We start from the raw sequence: 21214 nt of genomic DNA on the forward strand, positions 1-21214 counted from the left end.
GGTCAAGGTGCAGGGAGCAGCAATGCACAGGTTGAACAAATTGGAGCCCGGTTCTCCCACCCTGCCCTGCAAATTGTGCCTTGTTTATTTGGCTGCTAAAGCTGGCCCAAAGCTGCTCTTACGGCTGTGCTCTCTGGCTGTAATAAAGCTGCAAACGTTGCGCAAAAGCTCTGCCCCTACAGCTGTTCCTGTAAAACCTCCCGCAGCAGTTCAATTCCCCCTCGACTGTCCCTCTCTGCAGAAGATCAACTCTCCTGTTTGTTTAAACTGTGTATTCTTCACTTCCGTTCCACGTGATGCCTCGGGCTAAACATTTTAATCACCCCTGGGCCAGAGTTTACTCTGCAGCACTGGTTGCAATTCTTCCAGCATGATCATCAGCTTGATGATCCGAGCTCTCATGATGTTCCCTCTGGGATTTTGTTGGCCATCCATTCTCCAAGAGGTAAGTTTGACCTCCAGAAAATGCAGTTTCCAGGAAGCCTTTTTTATTTCTAGGAAAAAAAAAAAAAGGAGAGAAAACACAACGTGTTCTAAGCCAAAATGCATCAAACCTCACTAATCAAGAAGATAAAGTTATTTCCTCTGGGTGGCCATTGTGCAGCATATGCTTAGTGCAAAATAAAACCATTAGAACTTGGCATCGATGCTTGTTGAATTGTTTGCTGATGTTCCTTCTAGGTTAGGTTCAGTTAAATAATAGTCTTGTATCCATTTGTTTTTCTTTTTAAAAAATAAATAATAAAGCAAAGCCATTCTTCTTCTTGCAGAAATTTCTCAGAGCTTTGGATCCAGAAGATATTTTCTCTTATTTTGGAACCAGCTCAGTGTCTGATGGTATGCAGAGCTCCTTCCTTCTTGATGTTGGAACACATTTGTCAGTTTATTTCTAATCCCGTACATTTGATAATGCTAAGAACACTTATTAACTAACTCTGTTCTGACAAGCATTTAGCATTTCTGAGTTGCATTACTCGGTGAGGTAATCCATGTCTCAGTGTGTTGAAGAACTGGGTCAGTCTTTAAAATCTCCTAAAGGAGATATGATGAATCTTTTTACTCATTTCTGTTACAGTCCTTATTCTCTGTATTGGTATTTTTCTACAAGATTAACGCATCCAATTCATCTGAATGGGAAGCTATAAACTAAGAATAACTTTAAATGCACTTGTTATTTTTTTAAAATAAACAGATGGAGAGACTAGCACTATAGGTCTGGATTGGTGGTAGTTCAGAATAAAGATACATTTAGAAATCCCAAATTCTTGAAGCAAGGATGTTGTTGACTTGTGAGTTCATCTAGTGCATTTTCCAGTGTTTCTGTTTGGGTTATGATTATTCTCACTCAGTAATGCTTAACATCTGAGGAAGTAAAATTGTCTCAGCCTTTGTCAAATGAACCATTCTCCTTAACAAGGGAGCGGAAGCACAGATAAGTCAGGAGCTAGTTTCAGAGCTGCTGTCTGTTCCCAGTCAGAGTACCCCGCTCTGGAATAGCTGAAAGCACAGTTCTTTGACTATTGGCAAAATGACCTCCAAAGGCACAGCTGTAATTTGGAGAATAATTTTTCAGAAGGATACAAATTATTTTATTTGTTTTCCATGTATCATCAGTTCTTATAACTGTTCCACTTGTTCTGGTTTTGTTTCATTTCTTTCAGTACCCGAGTTTGTGGTTGCTCAGCCAATTTGCCCTTGTAAAGAAGAGCACGTTGGCCTGACATGTCGAATTCAACATTGCTCCATTAAGGCTTGGGGAGAAGTCTATGCCTTTGAATTTCTAGAGGACCATGCCCTCATTTCTTCTTCCTTTGTGATCAGTCAAGTGGTGAACTCTTCCTTTAACTTACTGAAGCAATTCTCAGGCAACTGCTTTGCTGGTGGAAAACCATCACTACCTCCTGGGGCTGAGTGTAGAGTCACTTACTGTGAAGGGCAGCTGGTGAGTATGCACTGAACTTATCAGCTTGTCTTACAAGTATTTACAGCCTTTGCAGGTTCTTGGTGCCCCACACGTGTGAACCATCCATTTAATAAATCTGAGCATTACAAATGAGAAGCAGGAAGTATATGATACAGTTCTCAATTGTAGCTAATGTCTGGAATAACTCAGAGATGGAATTTCATTTCCTTTAGCAAGGAGTCATCATTACAGATGAAGAAAAGATTCATATCAGGCCTGTCAGAAGCAAAGATATGCCCCTGCTGAAGGATCTAGGCTTCTCCAGTCCCCACATTCTCTTCAGAAGTGCCAGAGTAGGATCAAATACAGCAAGAGGTAACATACTTGGAGAGGAAGCCCTGGTTGTTCTGCTCTGAAAAACTGCCTTCTGGTAGTGGGGCTGCTTGAATGAGCTAAGTGGAAAGATTTGTATCTGCAAGTATATGATTGTACTTGGTAAATGACTCTCACCTCATTGAGATGTAAATAATGTTTTTTTTTTCATTTAGGTATATTTGGATAATATAAATATGTTACCAAGGGTGCAGACAGGTGAAGAAAACCAAAAAAAAGTGTGAAACTTAGGCAAGTGACTGTGAAAGTAGTCTTCTAGCAGGAGTATTTTAGTCTTTCAGGAAGAGGGAGTGGATTTGTAGGATCTTCTGTGCTGTCTTGGATTTTAAACTCTGTGTCCCTTTTTGCTGCCCAGCAGGGCGGTTTCTTTCTCGCCTGCAGAAGAGGGCTGAGGGAGCTGTTAAACATCTGGAGCTGATGGTCGTAGCAGGTCCTGATGTCTACTTGCACCACAAAGAGGACACGGAGCGATATATTCTTGCAAACCTGAACATTGTGAGTAGTTTTCTGTTTGGATTGCTGTTCTAGTGTTCACAGTGTTGCAGGTAGATTTAGCTCTGTGGATGCACATTCAGAGGTGTTTTTGGTTACCTGCTCTTACTACAGAGCACTGCTTACGTGCAGGGTGTTCCTTTGTGTTTCATTGGGACTGCACATCAAGCTTACCCTTGTTGAAAGAGCTGCACAAGCAAAAGTGAATGTTAAAAGCTCTTCATTCCATTACTAATCTAATTACACAGATAATGTAAGATACAGTAGCAAGCGTTTTATCACCAGAGACTTGATTCAGTCCCTCTTGATTTCAGTGAGATTAAGCCAGATCCACTGAATTTACTCTCCTACCCTATGAAATTTGTTTTCTGTGCGGATGTTTCAGAGTAGCTGATGAGTCTAACAAGTTATTGTCAATTGGCAGATTTTATTTTTTTTACATTTATGTTGCTTACTTCATTGTACTTCCTGGTGTTTGTATGTTTGCCCTTATAGTTACCAGGTGTGTTAGCTTTGCAATGAGTGCACCCCTGCAATTTGGAACTGGAAGTCACCAAGATGACTTTTTTATGGAATCTTTTCTGTATCTTAACAGGGAGCAGAGCTGCTGCGAGATGCCTCTCTGGGTGGTCATTTCAGGGTTCATTTGATGCAAATGCTTGTTTTGAGAGAACCAGAGGTAAGCAGGGAGGGCTCTGTTCAAATGTTGTCTAGGGCTTTGCTAAAAGCTGTATGAAATGTGCAAATGTATGACCTTACTTCAGGTGGATGTAAACATCACAACAAATATCACCTCTTCGCTAATCAGTGTTTGTGAGTGGAGCAAGAAGGTCAATCCCCAGAATGACTCTGATCCTCGGCATGCTGACATTGTACTCTATGTGACCAGGTACTGAAGCTCCCCTGTCCTGGCAGGAGACTGGAAATCAGTCCATTGGTGTCCAGCTACCAGCACAGTGACACGGATTTTCCCAGAACCTTTGAAGATGGGTTGGTTCTCCTGCTCTTGGTGTGGTTTGTCAGAGGTGCTGTTCCATCATTTTCTGGAAGAAACTGGAATATTTCCCAAACGCTGACCAGGCAGACTCAGTGAACATTGTGTACTTCCAGTGCAGCACAGTCAAATCCACTGCAGCTTTTTGTGGGCAGAAATACTGAATGATAGCTGGACAGGAAAACCCACAGGTGTTTAGAGAAGTTTTCTAGTGCTACAGAGATTTTCTCGGAATCAGACATTTTGTCTGACTTACAGACTCCCTGTTCTAAATTGCCCTGACTAAACGTGCTGAAGGCAAGCTTTTCTTGAATGTCACAGCTTTGGTTTGGTGCTCTTTCTTCAAAAAGAGGATGATTCTGCTCTGTCTTTGGCAAATAGGTTAGGTTGTTTCATTCTGTTCTGCTTGTCTGGGGATATGAGGATTTTTCAAATGTAGAATCACCATGAATTTTGAACAATAGGGGTTTGTGGGACACTTCTACTACCATCTTGCCCCGTGGAGCTTCATATGACAAAAGAAATGTTAGCTAGCTGTCTAAGTTAGATCAGGAAGGTGCAAATACATTTGTATGAATATCTAGTCCTGACTTTGTTAGTTGCAATGGTTCTTTGCTCATTCCTCTGGATCTGTCTCCCTTACTTTAGGTTTGATCTGGAGTTACCTGACGGGAACAAGGAGCTACGTGGAGTGACTCAGTTAGGGGGAGTCTGCTCCTCCTCCTGGAGTTGCATTATTACTCAGGACACCGGCTTTGACCTGGGAGTCACCATAGCCCATGAGATTGGGCACAGGTCAGTGAGCAAAGTCAGGGAGCAGCACAGTCGGGGGAAAACACTACCTGGTTTAAAGGATTCAGGAGAAAGTAAAGGATCTCTTGTCATAACAGTGGGTTTCCTATAGATTAATCAAAACTTTTGGAAAGAGTTCCTTGCCTTTCTTGCATTCCTGCAAGTTCTGCAACACTTAAAAGCTGCAGAGAGAAAACTTTTGTGACAACCGTAGGAGGAAAGGCTGCATGCAGAGGGAGCTCAGCCCTTGCTTTGAGACCAGAGATAATAAAGGTGCTAAGGGAATGAAACCTCTGGGTTTCTTCTCAGGGCTCGGTGCTTTTTCTGTTACAGCCTTGGAATCCCCCATGATGGTGAGGGGAATCAGTGCAGCAGCAATGGTTACATCATGGGTTCAGCAGGAAACCACAGTAGCATTGACCTTGCCTGGTCCCAGTGTAGCCGAGAAGAATTCCTGGCCTTCGTCAGGTAAGGGAGTGGTTGAGTTTTGTGTGCATGTGTTGGAGCACAGCCCTGTGGGGGAGAGACAAGGAATAAATTAGGACTTTCTTAGAAAATGAGGAACTGTGATGTATGTGGGGTTTGTTTATTTCTTATCACTTGAGTCTGTTGCTGAGGTTAAACCCAGTCTTCGCTTCAAGTAGCTGGAAATTGCTTTGGTTAGTGACTAACATGCCTGGGCTGCGTTGGACTCCTCAGACACTAGCTCACCCTGGAAATTTTATGTAAAATGTCAAAGCGCCTAGGTCTAAACATACATTGTGGGCTGTGAACTGGCTGGGTGAGGAACAGGCTTGGGTTTTTGTTTTAACCTCAGCGGTGGAGAACTGTGAGTGTCTCCAGGCAGCTGCTGCAGCTAAATCCATCACAGCCCACAGTCAGCATGTGTTGTCTGGGAAAGCAACAGCCAACTCTCAGAATGAAACTCAGCAGAAGTTTGCAAACATGTCATTGTCCTTACTACCCACAGCTGGGAAAGTGATATTTCTTATGTCTGTATCAGCACAGGCCAAACAAACTGCTTAAATGACCTGCCGGACATGGACGGCAGCATCCCTGGATGGAAGCCTGGCTTATACTATGGAGCAGATGAGCAGTGTAAAATAGCCTTTGGGAGCGTTGCAACCGCATGCACCTTTGCTGACAGCAATGTTGTAGGTAGAAAGTTTCTGTCTCGCTGGGGACATCAGGGAAATGTTCTGGAGCTAAGATGCAGGGAAAGGGAGCTAGAGACTTTGTTATTACAAAGGGACTGAAGGTACTTCTCTGCCTCAGGTTTCTTGTCAAAGAGCAAACCTTAAAAGGTTTTTAAAATGCTTTTCTTCTCTCCATCGCTGGCCTTCATCCTTGTTGGGTAGCTGTGGGGACATCTGGGACATTCACCATTTAAACTGAGCAGCTTTTGTGATGATGTTGAATGTTGATGTGCCTAAGTGACTACTTGAACTCCTTGTTTTGTTTTTTTTTTTTTGTCACCCCAGGACATATGTAAAGTTCTCTCATGCCATATACAACCAGGAGACAAATCCAGCTGTACTCGGCTTCTTGTTCCCCTTTTGGATGGTACTGAGTGTGGAATCAATAAGGTAAGGTAGCTGCTGATTCTTGGATGATGAGAAATGAGGGGGTGCTATGGAGCTTGCTAGATAGCAAGACACTGTCTGTGCCTGGATATTACATGGGACTTACCTTGTCTCAGATAAGGAGCTAAGGCCACACATTCGAGTCACAAACTGGTACAAGCTGATCTTGGTGTTTCCATGTTGTATGTATCCCTGGAGTTGTTTTGCAGTCCTATAGCCTGTATCTGAGCTCTTCTCCAAGGCTTTGTTCTACTTGAAATGACATCAGCTCTTTATTTAAATCTCAGTCTCATGTTATTCTATAATTAGAAGGGGACTTTTCTTTTCTAACCTTGTGAGAAGGTGCCTTGTTCATCTTGGGATTCTCTGTGACAGTCTAGCTTGCCATAAGAGGGATTTATTGCCACCTTTGTAGAAGCTAGCTCTGCTGGGTTCACTGTGGTGCTGCTGCCAATTTTGTGTATTCTTGGTTTCAGTGGTGCTTCAAGGGACAGTGCAGCTCTCTGGAAGAACTGAACCCCATGGCTGTAGTCCATGGGCAGTGGTCCAGCTGGAGCCCCTTTTCCTCCTGCTCCCGCAGCTGTGGAGGTGGAGTTGTGATAAGGCAGAGGTTCTGTAACAGCCCCAGGTAAGAGGGGTGGGTCTGGGGAGTTTGCCAGGTCTCTTGGCCTTTTCAGGGCCAAGGTGTCTGTGTTTTGCTTTTTGCTTGGGATGAACCTGCCTCTGTAGAGGAGCTATTTTCCTGTCATTTTCAGGCCGGCTTTTGGGGGACAGGAGTGCCAGGGCAGCAGCATCCAAATGGAGATGTGCAATACTCAGGTAATGCAGCTGATTGCATCTTAGGAGCTTTTTTTCTTAATGCTGTTTAACCCTTTGAAAGCTGTATGGTTTGGAACCTCTCAAAGCTGATTGCTGTGGGAAGAGGAGCTAAAGATCTGGCATATTGTCTCCATCTATTTGACAACATGTGAGGTGTTTGTTCCACTGCCTGAAGACAACAGTGTTATTTATTAGCATTGTTCATATGTAATGAGGTACTTTCTCTACACCTTTATAGGAGGACAGACACCAAGAAAACAGTGACTTGTAATGCTAGTTTTCTTCAGAGGGGCGTTTTTATATAGTTCCTATTTTACTTATCACCTCTCCCCCCTCTTTTTTTTTTTTTGGATAAACAGCAAAGATCAGCTTCTGAACACAATTCTCTGCATATCCTGTAGCCTCACTTCAAAGTGGTATTCTTTACTTGTAGTTGTTCTGATGTTTTACTTAACCAGCCACTGTTTTCTTCCTGTAGCTAGTTAGTGAAATGCTGCTTGGGATTCTGCGCTCAATAACTTCTTTTCATTACCTGTACAATTCTCTCTGGGATGCAGGCCTGTTTGACAACCCAGCAAGACTTTATGGCTGAGCAGTGTGCAGCAACAAATTTAAAGCCGCTGTATCTCACCAAAGAAGCGCCATCCTTTTATACCTGGACTTCTGCTGTTGGCTTTGCCAAAGGTAAGGAAAGGCTGAGAAGCCACAGTTTCTTTGTGAACAGGAGTTCTGATGCGCATAACTCTACTTCCAAATCTAAAGGCCATTTCACAGATGGTTTTAGTTTCCAGGTGAAATCTGGATGCTGTTTCTATCAGATTCTTTTGAGTTCTTCCCATTGTTTGATGACCAGTTGGGTTTTTCTGATAGAGTAACTCCTTGTTCCTCCTGTACCTCCTCCAGGTGACATGCAGTGCAAGCACATGTGCAGGGCCATTGAAAACGAATTCATGGTAAGCCGTGAAGACAGTTTCATAGATGGAACCAGATGTGAGCAGGATAACTCTGAGCACCATGGAGCTTTCAGTCTGTGTGTAACGGGAAGCTGCAGAGTAAGTGACGAGAATCCAGGTGAACCTCTGACATGTAATCTGCACTAAGTCAGTTGAGTAGGAACCAGGGGAAGAAACACTCTGTGTCCCAAACAACAGAGGGAGTCCTTCTCAAAAGAAGAGAGTTGTTGTAAGCTTGTTGGATGTATTCCAACTAATCTAGTGTTGTCTGTGCATCCCCTGCCCTCTAGATAAGACATTTTGCTAATTATGCAGTAATTAAATAAGGATATTCATCCCTAATCCCTGCAGCAATTGGGTTATACCCTCTTTGAAGACATGTTGTTAGTTGTGTAGTTTACATGGTATAAATAGCCCTAGAAAATGCTGACTCTGGAGAGATGTTACAAGATTTGAACATATCTGGTCAGCAGAAAAGTAAGGAGGAAAACCTAGGAATCGTAGCTCTGCAAATTGTTTGTTGTGTCAACAGTAATTGAAATTCAAGTGTAACTTTTTTTTTCTTTCTGGATCGGAAGTGAGAAAGGCATTCTTTCCCCCCAATGTCTGTGTATTAGTAACTGTGCCCAGTGCTGACCCTGATGTTTTGTTGTCTGTTGTTTCTTTATGTTTCAAATATATACTTTGTAAATTTTATGTTTTTCTGATTCTCCTGGTGTTCTGAATGCTTTGTAATGCATTTCCAGCTAATGAACGGCAGAGGGCATAGGCATAATCTGTTCTGGTTTCTGCTCTTCTGTTGGCAATAGTGATACATACGTATGTTACAGCAGCATCCAAAGCCTGGTATTGGTGCCTCTAGCATAAATTCAGCAGTTGCACATGTTTTGCTGCTAAGCCTGCTGAGATCCTCCTGTAGCTTTGTGTAAATTTGTCTTGTTCATAGGAATGGGGATAGAATCTCTGTTCTGAGCTCCATGGGATTGAGGGACAGGCTGAAAGATGTGAGCTGGGTGTGTATTTGGGGAGCTAAAGGTTACTTTAGAACCTGATGTTCATGTTTAATGTTTTCCTGGGTGCTTTTCTATTTTATTTTATTTTTTTGCCTCCAGAAAAAGACCATAGAGGAGAGAGTAAAGAGCTTTAGATTTAGGTCACAGGATAAATCTTTCTGGTCTGCTTTTTATGGGAAAAATGAATTCACACAATTAATGCAACTTTGTGCTCTCAGCTAAGGCTTTCCAATCCCTAGCTTTGTAAGCTGCTGCACAGGGATAGACCTGGGTATAAACACATCTTTGCCTGTTTGTCTTCTTAAATTCAAATTACAGATGAAAAAGGCAGTTTGAAGAATTCAGGCGATGTTGCTTTCGTTTGCTTGTTTTCTTCACAGAATAGGCCAATCTTGACAGATTCTCCTCTTTGCTCAGGCATTCGGATGTGATGGCCGGATGGACTCCAAGAAGATAATGGACTCCTGCAAGGTCTGTGGGGGCGATAACTCCACTTGCACCAAAGTGAGCGGATCTTACACAGAAGGAAAAGCTAAAGGTGTGTAGCCCTCAGCCTCAGCATTATGGTACTGTAGGAGATGCACAGCATATTATGTGTTCTTAATTTTCTTTATGTGACTTCTTGTTTCTGCTTCTGCTTGTTCTTTTTTTTAATGGAGGATATGGTTTTGGAGTATGAGTAGTCGAGAGAAGGGAGCTAAGATCTGTGGCAGTCATGTAGCCGTTGTGTGGGCACAGTGAGAACAGAACACAGAATTCAGTTGTTTTGTTGTCTGTATTCACCATTACTGTGTTCAAGCCAAGCTGATAGAGCTAAGGTCAGTGTGAATTTAAGCCTGCTGGCCATCACTGTTGTATCTTGATTTTTTTAGTATTAGCTATATAACCTCCATCTCCAGTAAGTTCTGTTGCTGTCTGCAAGGCTCGTCCTGCAATGGGTATTGAGCTAATAAGGTGAAGTGGGACTGTAATCCCTTGGCTTCTTAAAACAGGTACAGCAGGGGAAGGTGACCTTATGTTCTTTTTTTTCCATCCTTTCAGAGTATGTTACATTTTTGTCCCTGCCTTATAACACCACCTTGGTCCATGTTATCAATCAGAGACCACTCTTCACACATTTGGGTGAGTTGAATGAAAAGGAGAGGAGGGAATACAGGCAGGGCTCAAACAAGCTTGTAAAAACAAGCAACACAATCTGGGAGGAAAGTTCTTGATGATGCACTTTTTGTGGGATGCTCTCTGATGGGAAGTGGTAGAAGCCATGCTCTTTGAGATGTCTGATTTAGATCAAACTGGTTTCTAACAAATGGGCAGTGTGTAGCTGCCAGCACCAGGGGATTCCGTGTCTGCATCATGTCACTTAACCTCACTGCTACTTTTGCTCCTCTAGCCCTGAAGGTTAAAGGTGAGTATGTGATTGCTGGAAAGGGAAAAATCTCATTGAATGTCACCTATCCGTCGGTTCTGGAGGACAGACAGATCAAATACAAAGTGTTTCTCACCGAGAACAACCTGCCAAGCCTGGAGGAAGTCCATGTGGACGGGCCAACCCAAGAAGAAATTGAAATACAGGTAAATAAACATAGAGTTGGAAAGGGGCCAGACAGAACTGACCAGGCTGAATTTGTGTGGTTCGGCTGCAGTGCAGGGTCCAGGTGTGGTAGGCTTTGTGCCCAAAGCTGCTGCAACTGCTGTTCTCTAAGTGTGATGGTCTTCCTCTTTTTGGGAAGGGCTGAGGGTGTACTGAGCCTGTACAGGCTTTCTGTAGGCCTGGGGGATGGGTGTTTGGGGAAAAGGTATATTGAGTTAAATGTTTGCTTGGCTTAATCTTTTATTATTATTATTATTATAAATTTAATTTTATTTTTTTTTCACTGCCCTCTGCACAGAATTCACAGTCTAAGTATTCTGAGTGCATCTGGCAAGAACTGAATGTCATAGTTTTAAGGCTCAGGACTGGATGGAAAGGGGGAGAATATTGTCTTGTCTGTCCTGAGAAATGACCCTGAACTGATCTACATATTGACCACAACCTTTTCTTTCATTAGGTTTATAGAAGGTATGGGAAAGAATATGGCAATGCCACCAACCCAGACATCACCTACAGCTACTTTGTGCCAAAAGAGAATCAGACATATATGTGGATTCCTCAACAGGGGTCATGTTCAGTGACTTGTGGGGAAGGTGAGGCAGGAGTACTTAGTCCTTACTTCTTACAGAGGTCTGGACAGACTTAATTTGGCTGGCTGATATTCACCCAGATCTTCAGAAATAAGTGTGACTTATCAGTGGTAGATACTTGGCTATCAAACAACAGAAATTAATTTAAAAGTAAATTTCTGGAAGTGAGCTACAGTTGCCAGTGCTAAGCTGAACCAAGGAAAAGAGCCGTACAGCTTTTGAATTAAATTAGCAAATCAGTGAATGAGCTGAATCATCAAAATGATATTGAAAGTGTTTTGTCCTGAAGAGGATTTTTAAATTGGCTTTAGCCTACCTTCTGGCTTTAAGGCTCGATAATTTCCTCAGATTTTTCAAAGTTATTGAAGACTGTAATTTGAAGTATGTTAAACATCAAAAATCTGAGACCAAAGTATCCAGTGTCTAAGTAAGGCCTTAGAGCTAATTATGAAGATTCCTTCTTAGAATTCTATTCCTGTGTTGTGGTAATCCTTTCTGTCTCCCTGTAGAAATCATAATGCAGATTGTAACAGAACACTCTGGTAGATGGTTTGACATCTTGTTTACCACATAATACAGATGACACTGGCAAGCTTTTTGAGACTTCTATGACAAGTCAATCTTTAGGACTGGTTATGCCTGGAGAGCTTTTCTCCAGTAGATTCTGTAGGTGAACTGATTGCTGAAACCCTGAAATAGAGAACTCAAAATGCTGTAAAGCCTCCCAGCTAATACAGTCACTAACAGAAAATTGAGAAAGCTGGTTCTTAAAACAACAGGGAAATTGTGTCTTGAGAGCTGAAACTTGTGGTCAGGTCCCCCTTATCAATAAATGTTACTTGAAAACAAGATGGGTATTGAAAAGATAATGTTGCTGACTTACTCTTGACATTTTGCTTCTCAGTGTCGTGCTCTTTGAGATGCAGGAATGCCTTGTTGGTAACTCATTCACTGCAAAGAAGGCTCTCTACAGTTTTGCTCATAACTTTTTTTGAGTTTGTATCTTCACCCAGTTTACCTGTTGAGCTCCTTTCTGTAATGTCTTTCCACAAATTTGGAGCAAGTTTATTTTGAACTGGGTACCTTGTTAGGTTCAGTAATGTTAAAGATTTTTAGCTGTAATTTATGAATATTCCATGTCTTGCATGGCACAGGAACTGCAAGTCTGTGATTTCTCTCCAGCTACCCCTGATCTGGTTCTGAATATTGATGATTACTGAGGACATTGGCATGATGTTGTCTGGGTACAGGCGCTGTGTGACGATATTACATGATAAGTTCTACAGGAAGTCAAATGGCTGACTTTAGGGCTCATTTTCAGCAACCTGTCTCATCAGTCAGACATAAGGATCGTTTGAAGTAATTTGGACCAAATTATGATTGATATCCTTGTTCTTGCAAATGGCCAGTTTAGAGTGATCTTTCCATTTTGACAGTGGATTATGCATTAAATTTTTAATCTTCTGGGGTGTTCGTCTTGGAAAGTCACTTTAAAACTTTTGAGGAAAAGTTACATCAGAAATACGAATTTTGTATTTTTACAGAAGGTCTGCAGCCCCAAATATACATTTTTTTCCTACACAGATAAGTTAGATAAAGCAAAATTACAGGATCTTCCTAAAATCATAGAGGTGGTCTGTTCACTTTGTTTATAACTTCCTTTCCTTTTCCTTTTGTACCGCAGGGACACGACCAGTGAATCACGTGTGTTTTGACCAGACAAAGAATGAAACAACAGAGGATCAGTTGTGCCTGGAATCCCCACAACCCCTTTCAAGGCACGAACCCTGTGCCATGGAACCATGCCTGTACAGGTTGGTGTTTCTGGAAGTTAATCTGAATTCTCACTTTGCTTGTCCTTTCTTGATGCTAACCCAGTCTCTGCAGTTTCTTTTGCATCGCACAAGGTGAAAAAATGAGAGGTGTGATGTAGTTTCTTCCTAATTGTAAAGACAGAGCTGATTCTGAACCATGTTCTGTCTTTCCTGGTTCCGTGTGATAACTGAGATGCCAATTGAAGGAATGGGAAATAGCCCTTCCATTTATTTATTTATTTATTTATTTTTTTACAGCAGTCCACTAAGTAAAAATAAAGCTCATGACTTTGGGGTCATGGCCAGTGGAAGATGTCTGATCACATCCTTTCCAAGATTGTGCAAACAAAGATTTGATCTTATTGTGGAGTACATCCTTGTGTTAATTAGACTCAAAAGAGAACCGAGAGCCAAGCCTGCCCAGACATGGATCTCATGGACATTTTAATGTTTAATAAAAGGGGATTACACTGTGAACACTGTGTTCTTTGGCTTGGGTGCTTTTAGCCCTAGAGAGGTGTCTGTGCAAGGACTTAAATTTCTGGCAGTCATTCTCTCAATCATATCATGAACAGGCTCTTGAAATAGAGAAGCTGAGTACTTTGTATGACCCATTTCTGCAATCAGTGGCATGAGTAATAAACCTCTGTGATTCAGACGAGAAATAGGGTGATACAATTACTTCCCATTTAGGTGGAAGATATCTCAGACAGATGAATGCTCTGCTATCTGTGGAACCGGCATTGCACAGCAGAATCTGACCTGTGTTCAGCTTCATAATGGGTTGGAGACTGTTGTGGATGACAGCTTATGTCCAGCAGAAGAAAAACCCCTCTCCGTTGTGCCGTGTGTGGTTAACGTCTGCCCTTTGGGCTGGGACAAAGTGAGTTTATTGGCTTGGCTTTCAGGAGTCTTACTGAGAGAGACATTTAGGCTTGTAACCCACAGGAGGCTACCGGTTGGAAAGCACTGCATTATTACACTAGGCTGGGATGGTGGTTTATAGCAAGGATGTCCATCTAATTAAAGGTTAAACTTCTGTCTTGAAGCTCTGTCCCTTTTAATTTATGCTGCAGGGTTCAACAATTATTAGTGGTGGTTTGTTTATGACAACTGTTAACTTGATTCCTTCTTTGTTTCTCCTCAGAGTCCAAAAAAATATCAGAAACAGAAATAACCGTTGTTGCTCTGATAAACACTTCACTGTCAGAGAGGTTCTGACATGGGAGGGAAGAATACTAACAGGGAAGAGGACTTCTCAGCACTGGACCCCTGGTCCAAACCCGTACTGGGGAGCCACTGCCAGGTTTATGTTTACCAGTGAGGAAGAGACTGCTGTAGGCATCTCTGTTCAGCCTCAAGTAGTGTGAATTAGGATGGCTCTTGGCTGTTGGAAGTCTTTATTTCTGGGACTTACAAATGTATGCTCTGCAAAAATGGAAAAACTGCTTAAATGTGCCTCATATTTGTTGTGGGTTTGATCTGGAGGGTACCCCCTGGCTTTGTTAGATCAGGACCTGTGGGAAAGCAGGTACCAGTGTTGGTTGGGTTCTTTTTGTTCTGTTCTGAGGAGGAAGACACACACTTGCTTCAGACTCCGGAGTCATTTGGACATATCCAACTGGAAAATCAGACTGTGTATGTCTGGAGCCCTCTAGCTGGAGAGTGTTCAGTGTCCTGTGGTCGAGGTGAGATCTTTCAATGCTGCAGAAAAATGTTACTTGGCTGTATGTGTGAGCTCAGACCTAGGAACATCAGGGACCTGGTCATTTCCCCTCAACAGGTCAAAGTGGATGTGTAGCTGTGGTCACAAATTTTTTGAGTCTGGAAGAGACAAGGGGGTCTGGCGCAAGACATGGAATAGTTTAGAGGGCTGTCTGGCTGTTGTTGTGTTCCAGAGTTGGGAAAATGAGTGGAATGAGCATGCCTGGGGCTTGAGCAGTTTGCTTGTTTTGTACACGCAGACATGGTTGGCACTGCTTTTGTTACTCTGTGTTTATTTTCAAACCTTGCATGCATGCCATGGAGTAAACTTGGTTCCTTTTCTAGGTGAGACTCAGATACAGTATGTATGTGTAGTGTTTGACACCAAAGAAAAAATCCAAGAAGAAAATTGTCATCCAGTGCCAAAGCCAGAGAGCAGGGTGGAAGTCTGCAATCGCGGTCCCTGCCCACCAAGGTAAAGCAGTTACCGAGGGACAATGAGCCAGTTTTTCCTTCCTGTGTGTATGCCCAGTGACATAGCAAGTAAGGGCTGAGCTACTCTGGAGATGTTATCTTCATCTCCTCAGCTTTGAAAGCAAGAGAATGCCCTGGCTAGTCAGCTGCAAAAACAGTAGCAGTGGTCCTTCCTCACCAAACTGAGAGTCTTTCCTGGGCTGGTATATTCTCAAGTAGAACTAAGTGAAGTCTTTGGAGTTTAAGTCCAGGAGAAAACTGAAAACCTCTGAGGAAGTGGGAACAAATAATCCATGACTGCAAAAAGTGGCGACATGTTTGCCAGCAACGTGGCATCAAAGAACATAGCTAGTATGAAATGCTCTAAGGATCTGGGATAGCTGCTCGGAGAACTAGAGGAAATTGATTGCACTTTCTTAGGATTTGTAGCATTTCAGGCTATATAGCATTCACATTTCAGTGAGGTGACTGGTGATCTCTCAAGTATTACTAAGTGTGTATGTGTGCATTAACAGAATTCCAGGTGTACTTCCATAGACTGGCTGGGTTTAAAATCCGGGGAGGATGGGTAGCAGCAGGGGGTACTCACTGATGGCTGCGTTGTTCCCAGGTGGCATTACAAAATGGGCTCATGCAGTGCAAGCTGTGGAGGAGGTGTGATGCACAAGGTCCTCTACTGTGCAAGGGAAACCGGGGAGAAGGCAGAAGAAATTGTGGCAGACACCCAGTGTGATGGTTTGCCTCGCCCAAAGGAGCAGGAGCCATGTAATTTGGAGCCATGCCCCCCAAGGTCGAAATGGTCACATGGACCACACGAGTGGTTGTTTGTAAATGTGTGTGGTGTGATCTAGGGTATGGCTTAGGGTTGAGAAATGGGGCAGAGCTTGCCTTGGCCTGTTTGCTGCGTGACTGGACTGTACTGGGTTCTGAACTTTTTTTACATGCTACAGGATGCCACTCCCAGGATGAAATAACCCTGGGCTGGTTTTTAATCTGACTGTTCAGAGCGCTGTGCATTTTGGAGGGAGATACAATTAAGCCTCTGTACGTCACCCTGAGGAGAACTGTGATGGACATAGAGCAAGACTCAATGTATATTTGGAGTCTGTGTGCTTCCTGTAAAATGTGAATGCCCTTCCCTTGGGTCCAACACCAAACCTGTTCCAGAATGCCTAACCTTGTTTCAGAGGCTGCTGTAAGCACCGCATGCAGCAAAGTGTGTGAGGTGGAGGGGTGAAGGGAGCTGCTGAGGAGCAGAAAGGGGAGAAGGATGAGGGAGCTGCATTATGGTCTCTATGGTGAGAAATAATAGAGGGTAGGAATTCATTTCTAACTTATTTTTTCTCCTTGTCATTTGTCAGATGGAAGACAATCCCAGCTGGCCCGTGTTCCTCCAGCTGTGGGCTTGGCTTAGCTGTTCAGCTGGTCACCTGTGTGCAGGTTCACCAAGGCAAAGAGATTTTGCTGGAGGAGCATTCGTGTCCTGTGTCAGAGAAGCCCCTTACCAGCATCCCCTGTGTCATCCGAAGGTGCTCTTACGAATGGAGCTTCAGTGAATGGACAGAGGTATCAGCTCCTGTTCAGATGCAGTCCTTGGTTTCGAGTGCAGCAGTTTTATAGCCATTCACTTTCATAAAGGAAACAGGAGAGAAATACCACTTCTGCCTTGTGTATTTACTTCCCACAGAAATGCTAAACTGTTTCTATGTTTTTCTTTTTTTGTGTTTTCCATCCATTCCCCTGTCCTTTATTCCGCAGCTGTAGGTGTGCTTCCTGCATTTTTCAGCTCAGGCTTTGGCTGCTGTAAAAATCTTTGGCATGCATTCTTCTGGAATGCAGATCTTCTTGGATCTCTTGAGGAAGTGGTTCTGTAGTTCAAAGTTTTAGAGGTTTAGAGGATCCCCTGGGAGGTGGGCCAGCTTTGCTATTCCCACCTTATAGCTGGTGAAACTAGAGAACTAAAAGGCCAAGTGGCAGAACAGCATCAGTGAACAACTGATCAGAGCCCTAGATCGTGCCTGAGCAAATTAATGTATCTATTTCTGAATACCAGTTGAAATGTATGTATAAAGGCCTGTGGGTTTCTTCCTCTGCAGTGTTCAACTTCATGTGGGAATGGTGTTGTATCTATTTCTGAATACCAGTTGAAATGTATGTATAAAGGCCTGTGGGTTTCTTCCTCTGCAGTGTTCAACTTCATGTGGGAATGGTGTTCAGACACGGCAGGATTTCTGCCTCAACCCGCTAACCCGTAAGCACGTGAACCCCATCTTCTGCAGGCACTTCCCCAAGGCCATCGTGCTACGTGGCTGCTTCGCAGGGCCCTGTCCTGAGCAGCTGGTGGGGACCAGGTCCCCTGGAGCAGAACTGCAGGCAGTGACACCAGCCATGCATCCCACGACAGCTGCAACTGCTGAAAGGGCAAGATATAAGGACCTGGATCTTCCTCCTTCTGCTGTGCCAGCTGTCCCTCAGGAACAGACAGAGACCATTGGAGGTGAGACGCCTACTTACTGTGTGTGGCTGGGTTCCAGTGACCCTATTGCCATACACATACAGGAGCATGGGAGGGAATGCGCCTGCTTAGGAGGGACAGTATGCCATGAGCTGTCCATGCTGTCTGAGCCAGGAACAATTACTTCCTTTCCTCTACTGACTTGAGACTCTTTTGGGCAGCAACTGACTCTTCCTGTGCTTTACCTAGAAGGTGGGCACACTGTTGGCGCTTGTCTGTTTACTGTGCTGTGAAAGGACTGAGTGCTGTTACCAGCAGCTGGATGTGTTTCTTATTTGTGTCTGTTTCACAGGTGTCTGTGGAAAGCTCTTTCTTAATGCCACTGGGGTCATCAACATGACAGGTGTAGGGAGAAGTGACTGCACTGTGGCCATTGGACGTCCTCTAGGGGAGGAGATAACACTCAGCGTTCTGGAGAGCTCCCTTAACTGCAGTGCAGGTACTGCCCAGGGCTAACGGGGAACTAGCCTGGCCCTTTGGGAAATCTGCACATCATTTACCTGCATGCTTTGGTGCCCTCAATGGTTTTTGCTGCCTTGTGCAATCTCTGAAACCATTTTTTAAGTTTTTCTGTTCCACCAAATCTTTGCTAGATGGGACTAAACTAAGATGATGCCTTTCCTCCCCCTACATGATGATTTTTTTTGATAGACATGGGATTAAAGGAATTTACGGAGTTAAAGAAGCTTCCTACTTTGGCCTGTTAAAAACTATGTAATGTACCCTCTTGTTGGAATCAATAAGGTTAGATTAGTTAACTGGACTGTTTCATGAAAGATTTCGATAAGATACGGGCAAGAAGCAGAAACTACTTCTGACCTATGTAATATAGGAAGCTGAACTGCATTCAGACCTATCTCACATAAAGTAAAAGTGTTTCTAGTCCCTGTGCTCATCCATTCCAGGTGAAGTTGTGTTGTTTTCTGGCCGAATGATGTGGCGGACAGGCTGCAGGAAGCTCCCTTTGTCACTGATAAATTCCAGAACAAATACATTGATTGTGAAACAGCGTGTTTTGCTGCCAGGAAACGGTGTTGTTCTTCAGTACAACAGCAGAAATGCAACGAAAAAATATTACCAAGGTACCTCACTGAAAGCTTCGCAAGTGCTTTAAATTAGGGGACCCATGGCAAGGCCTGCAGAGTTCCACAGGTCGTGGCTGTCTATGGAAATCCATGGAAACCTTGCTCCATCTCTAAGAGCTAATAAGCCCCTTTTGAAGGAGTGTCAGAATGGATATTATTTGTGGACTGCCCCTCTGTTTTAAAGGCAAGCCCCCTGCAGGTGTTTGCTTATGCTTGGAGGTTCCCAGATGAAAATCCTCAGAGAAACTTTCCCGTCTGTGTTTAATTTAAGCCATTTTTTTCTTGGAGATACCAGACACATCTCTAAATCATTTTCTTTTCTGCTCCCCTTCCCCCTCTCAGACTGTGACAAGCAGCTGTTTGGTCCCCGGGGTGAAATAGTGAATCCTGTGCAGTCACCTGGTCAAAGGCATGAAGCAGTGTGTCGGACCTTCATTAATGTGGCTCCTCAGCATCGCATAGCTATCCGAGCCCTGTATATTGACCTGGGCAGCGAGAACAACCAAACCCTGTTTAATTACATCCTGGTGAGTCAGAAGCCCAGAGGGGGTGGTTTAGATGGGCAAGGACCCATCCGTTAGAGATTTACATCCAGATGCAAAGCTCAATCAAGATCTGAGAGGGTCAGACTGTTATGTAAATGTAGATGTGGGTGAGCACTACTTACGTCTATCATATTTCTTCGAACATTTATATAGCGTAGCTTTTCCCGAGTGACCAATTGGCAAGACCCCAGTATTTTGTGGGTGCTTGACTTGTAGGCTGCTATAATATAATGGTTTGGTCTTTCTTTGTCCAGATCCGTGATGTAAGCACCATGAAGACGATGGTGTTTCATGGGAGACAGCAATTCTTCTGGCAATCAACAGGAAGCCAAGCTGAAATTGAATTTCATGAAAATGTTAAGGAACACCGAACCAGTTTCTGGGCTGAATATCATGCTGCTGAACCCAAATAAAAAGGGGAAGAAAATGCCGTGCTCGAGCTAGTCGCTGCTGCCTGCTCACTGCTCGAGGTCACACAAGTCATTTAACCTTTTTGCAATTGCTTCCCCATCTACTGAGTGAGAACAGTAATATCTACTGACTCTGCTGGGATCTCAGTTAACACATACAGAGTTTATGCAAACGACACGTAACTACCAAATATTTAGCAAATAGTCCTCATACAGACCGATCTGTATTAATGCAGTGTCTGCAATTAGTGACTTGGACATCGAGGTCTCAGGGTCCTTTTTCTGTTATATGCTGTGACCTTTTAGGATGATCATTTTATTTCTCAGTGTCCCTTTAGAAACCTCTATATAGCACAAGTAGCTAAGATTGGGGTTTAACAAATAAATTCACTCCCCTGCAGTGGAAAAGCCCGTTAAAGTGAGGCCCATTGAAATTCTGGGAAATTATAAAGCAAGCAAAGATGCGTAAGGCAACAGGCTTTAAGAACAAGAGGACTAGACAAATGTATGAGGGCAAGATGGTTTCTTGGCCCAGAAGGGTAGCGCAACACCAGGACAGGTCACCTGGAATGCTGATGGAATTGCCATCCTCAGATGTCTTCAGGACTTTGCTAGACCAACGTGTGGCTGGACTGGTCAAGCACTGGTGACAGTTGGCTTTGTAGGGAGGAATAAATGACTTCCTGAGGTCCCTCCCCAGCCGTCAGAGCTGCGGTTCTGTTACTGCATGTCTGATGGTGATACCAGTGCTTCTTTTCTATGGGAAAAATACAAGAATTCTGTCTCTTAATGATGGGTTTGGTGCCAAGGGATGTTTACTCAGATAACAGTAGCTGTGCTAATAATCTGCTTGTATCTGCATCTCAAAGGAACTGTGCACTGCGAGATTGTTGAGACTGCGTGATACAAGTTGTAGCAGGAAGAGGTATTTTAGAACAGTGACAAATATTCACTCAAGTTTGACCTAAATATATTTCTAAAGTTGTGTGGTTTGTTTGTTTGTTTTATTTAATGTCTTGAACATTTTGAAGGGTTCTCCTACTTCGGTACAATCCTCATCAAAATCTCAGTGTTCTGCTGAAGGGATCTTTTCCAGACCTGAAGCCTGGCTGGACACAGCTGCCCCTACCCTTCACGCTGGATACAATAAATGGTTCTGCCTGGGCAGTTTTAATCCTACCTCTGCTTTCTTTCAGCTGAATTCCCTGACATCTTTTTGCAACCACAAAATCTTATTTTCTTCAGTCTTCTTAGTAATGGTTTTTGCTGGTTCCGCCTGGATTTTTTTGCTTGCCAGCCTCCAGATTTACGTTCCGTTCCTGGAAGAGCTAGAAAGTAGATTCTTGAAGCAAGATCCTTGAGGAACTGAATATATCAGCTGTCCCACTGCAGTGCGTGGGTGATACAGGCACTGGGCCTTCATTTCCTGTCTAACAGGAGACGTAACAGTAATGAAAAAAAATAATCCTTAATTCTTTTTTGTAACCTTTTAGCAGATGGGATCTGTCTTCCCACTCAGCTCTGGATCCCAGTCTCACTGCTAT

At 43.4% G+C, this 21214-nt stretch overlaps 1 protein-coding gene across 4 annotated transcripts; it reads left to right on the forward strand.

Moving 5' to 3' along the window:
- Positions 1 to 88: 88 nt before the first annotated feature.
- ADAMTS13 (ADAM metallopeptidase with thrombospondin type 1 motif 13) lies at positions 89 to 20656 on the forward strand. Of its 4 annotated transcripts, none has more exons than XM_035341675.1 (30): positions 89 to 445; positions 771 to 837; positions 1662 to 1942; positions 2137 to 2278; positions 2652 to 2791; positions 3384 to 3467; positions 3553 to 3677; positions 4431 to 4577; positions 4908 to 5042; positions 5578 to 5728; positions 6056 to 6160; positions 6634 to 6785; positions 6913 to 6976; positions 7534 to 7660; positions 7880 to 8028; positions 9360 to 9480; positions 9984 to 10064; positions 10333 to 10514; positions 10991 to 11126; positions 12808 to 12937; positions 13631 to 13820; positions 14511 to 14625; positions 14987 to 15116; positions 15726 to 15905; positions 16477 to 16681; positions 17303 to 17612; positions 17923 to 18069; positions 18536 to 18712; positions 19058 to 19242; positions 19515 to 20656. In XM_035341675.1, the coding sequence occupies exons 1-30, from the start codon at positions 371 to 373 to the stop codon at positions 19671 to 19673; spliced, it is 4392 nt and encodes a 1463-aa protein (XP_035197566.1). In that variant the 5' UTR covers positions 89 to 370; the 3' UTR covers positions 19674 to 20656. The 4 variants fall into 4 exon arrangements, with proteins under 4 accessions (XP_035197566.1, XP_035197567.1, XP_035197564.1 ...); XM_035341673.1 differs by having other exon boundaries at positions 91 to 445; positions 14508 to 14625; XM_035341674.1 differs by having other exon boundaries at positions 91 to 445; positions 2655 to 2791; positions 14508 to 14625.
- Positions 20657 to 21214: the final 558 nt, after the last annotated feature.

The sequence above is a fragment of the Oxyura jamaicensis genome, chromosome 17 (genome assembly GCF_011077185.1).
Source record: "Oxyura jamaicensis isolate SHBP4307 breed ruddy duck chromosome 17, BPBGC_Ojam_1.0, whole genome shotgun sequence".
Lineage (NCBI taxonomy): Eukaryota > Metazoa > Chordata > Aves > Anseriformes > Anatidae > Oxyura > Oxyura jamaicensis.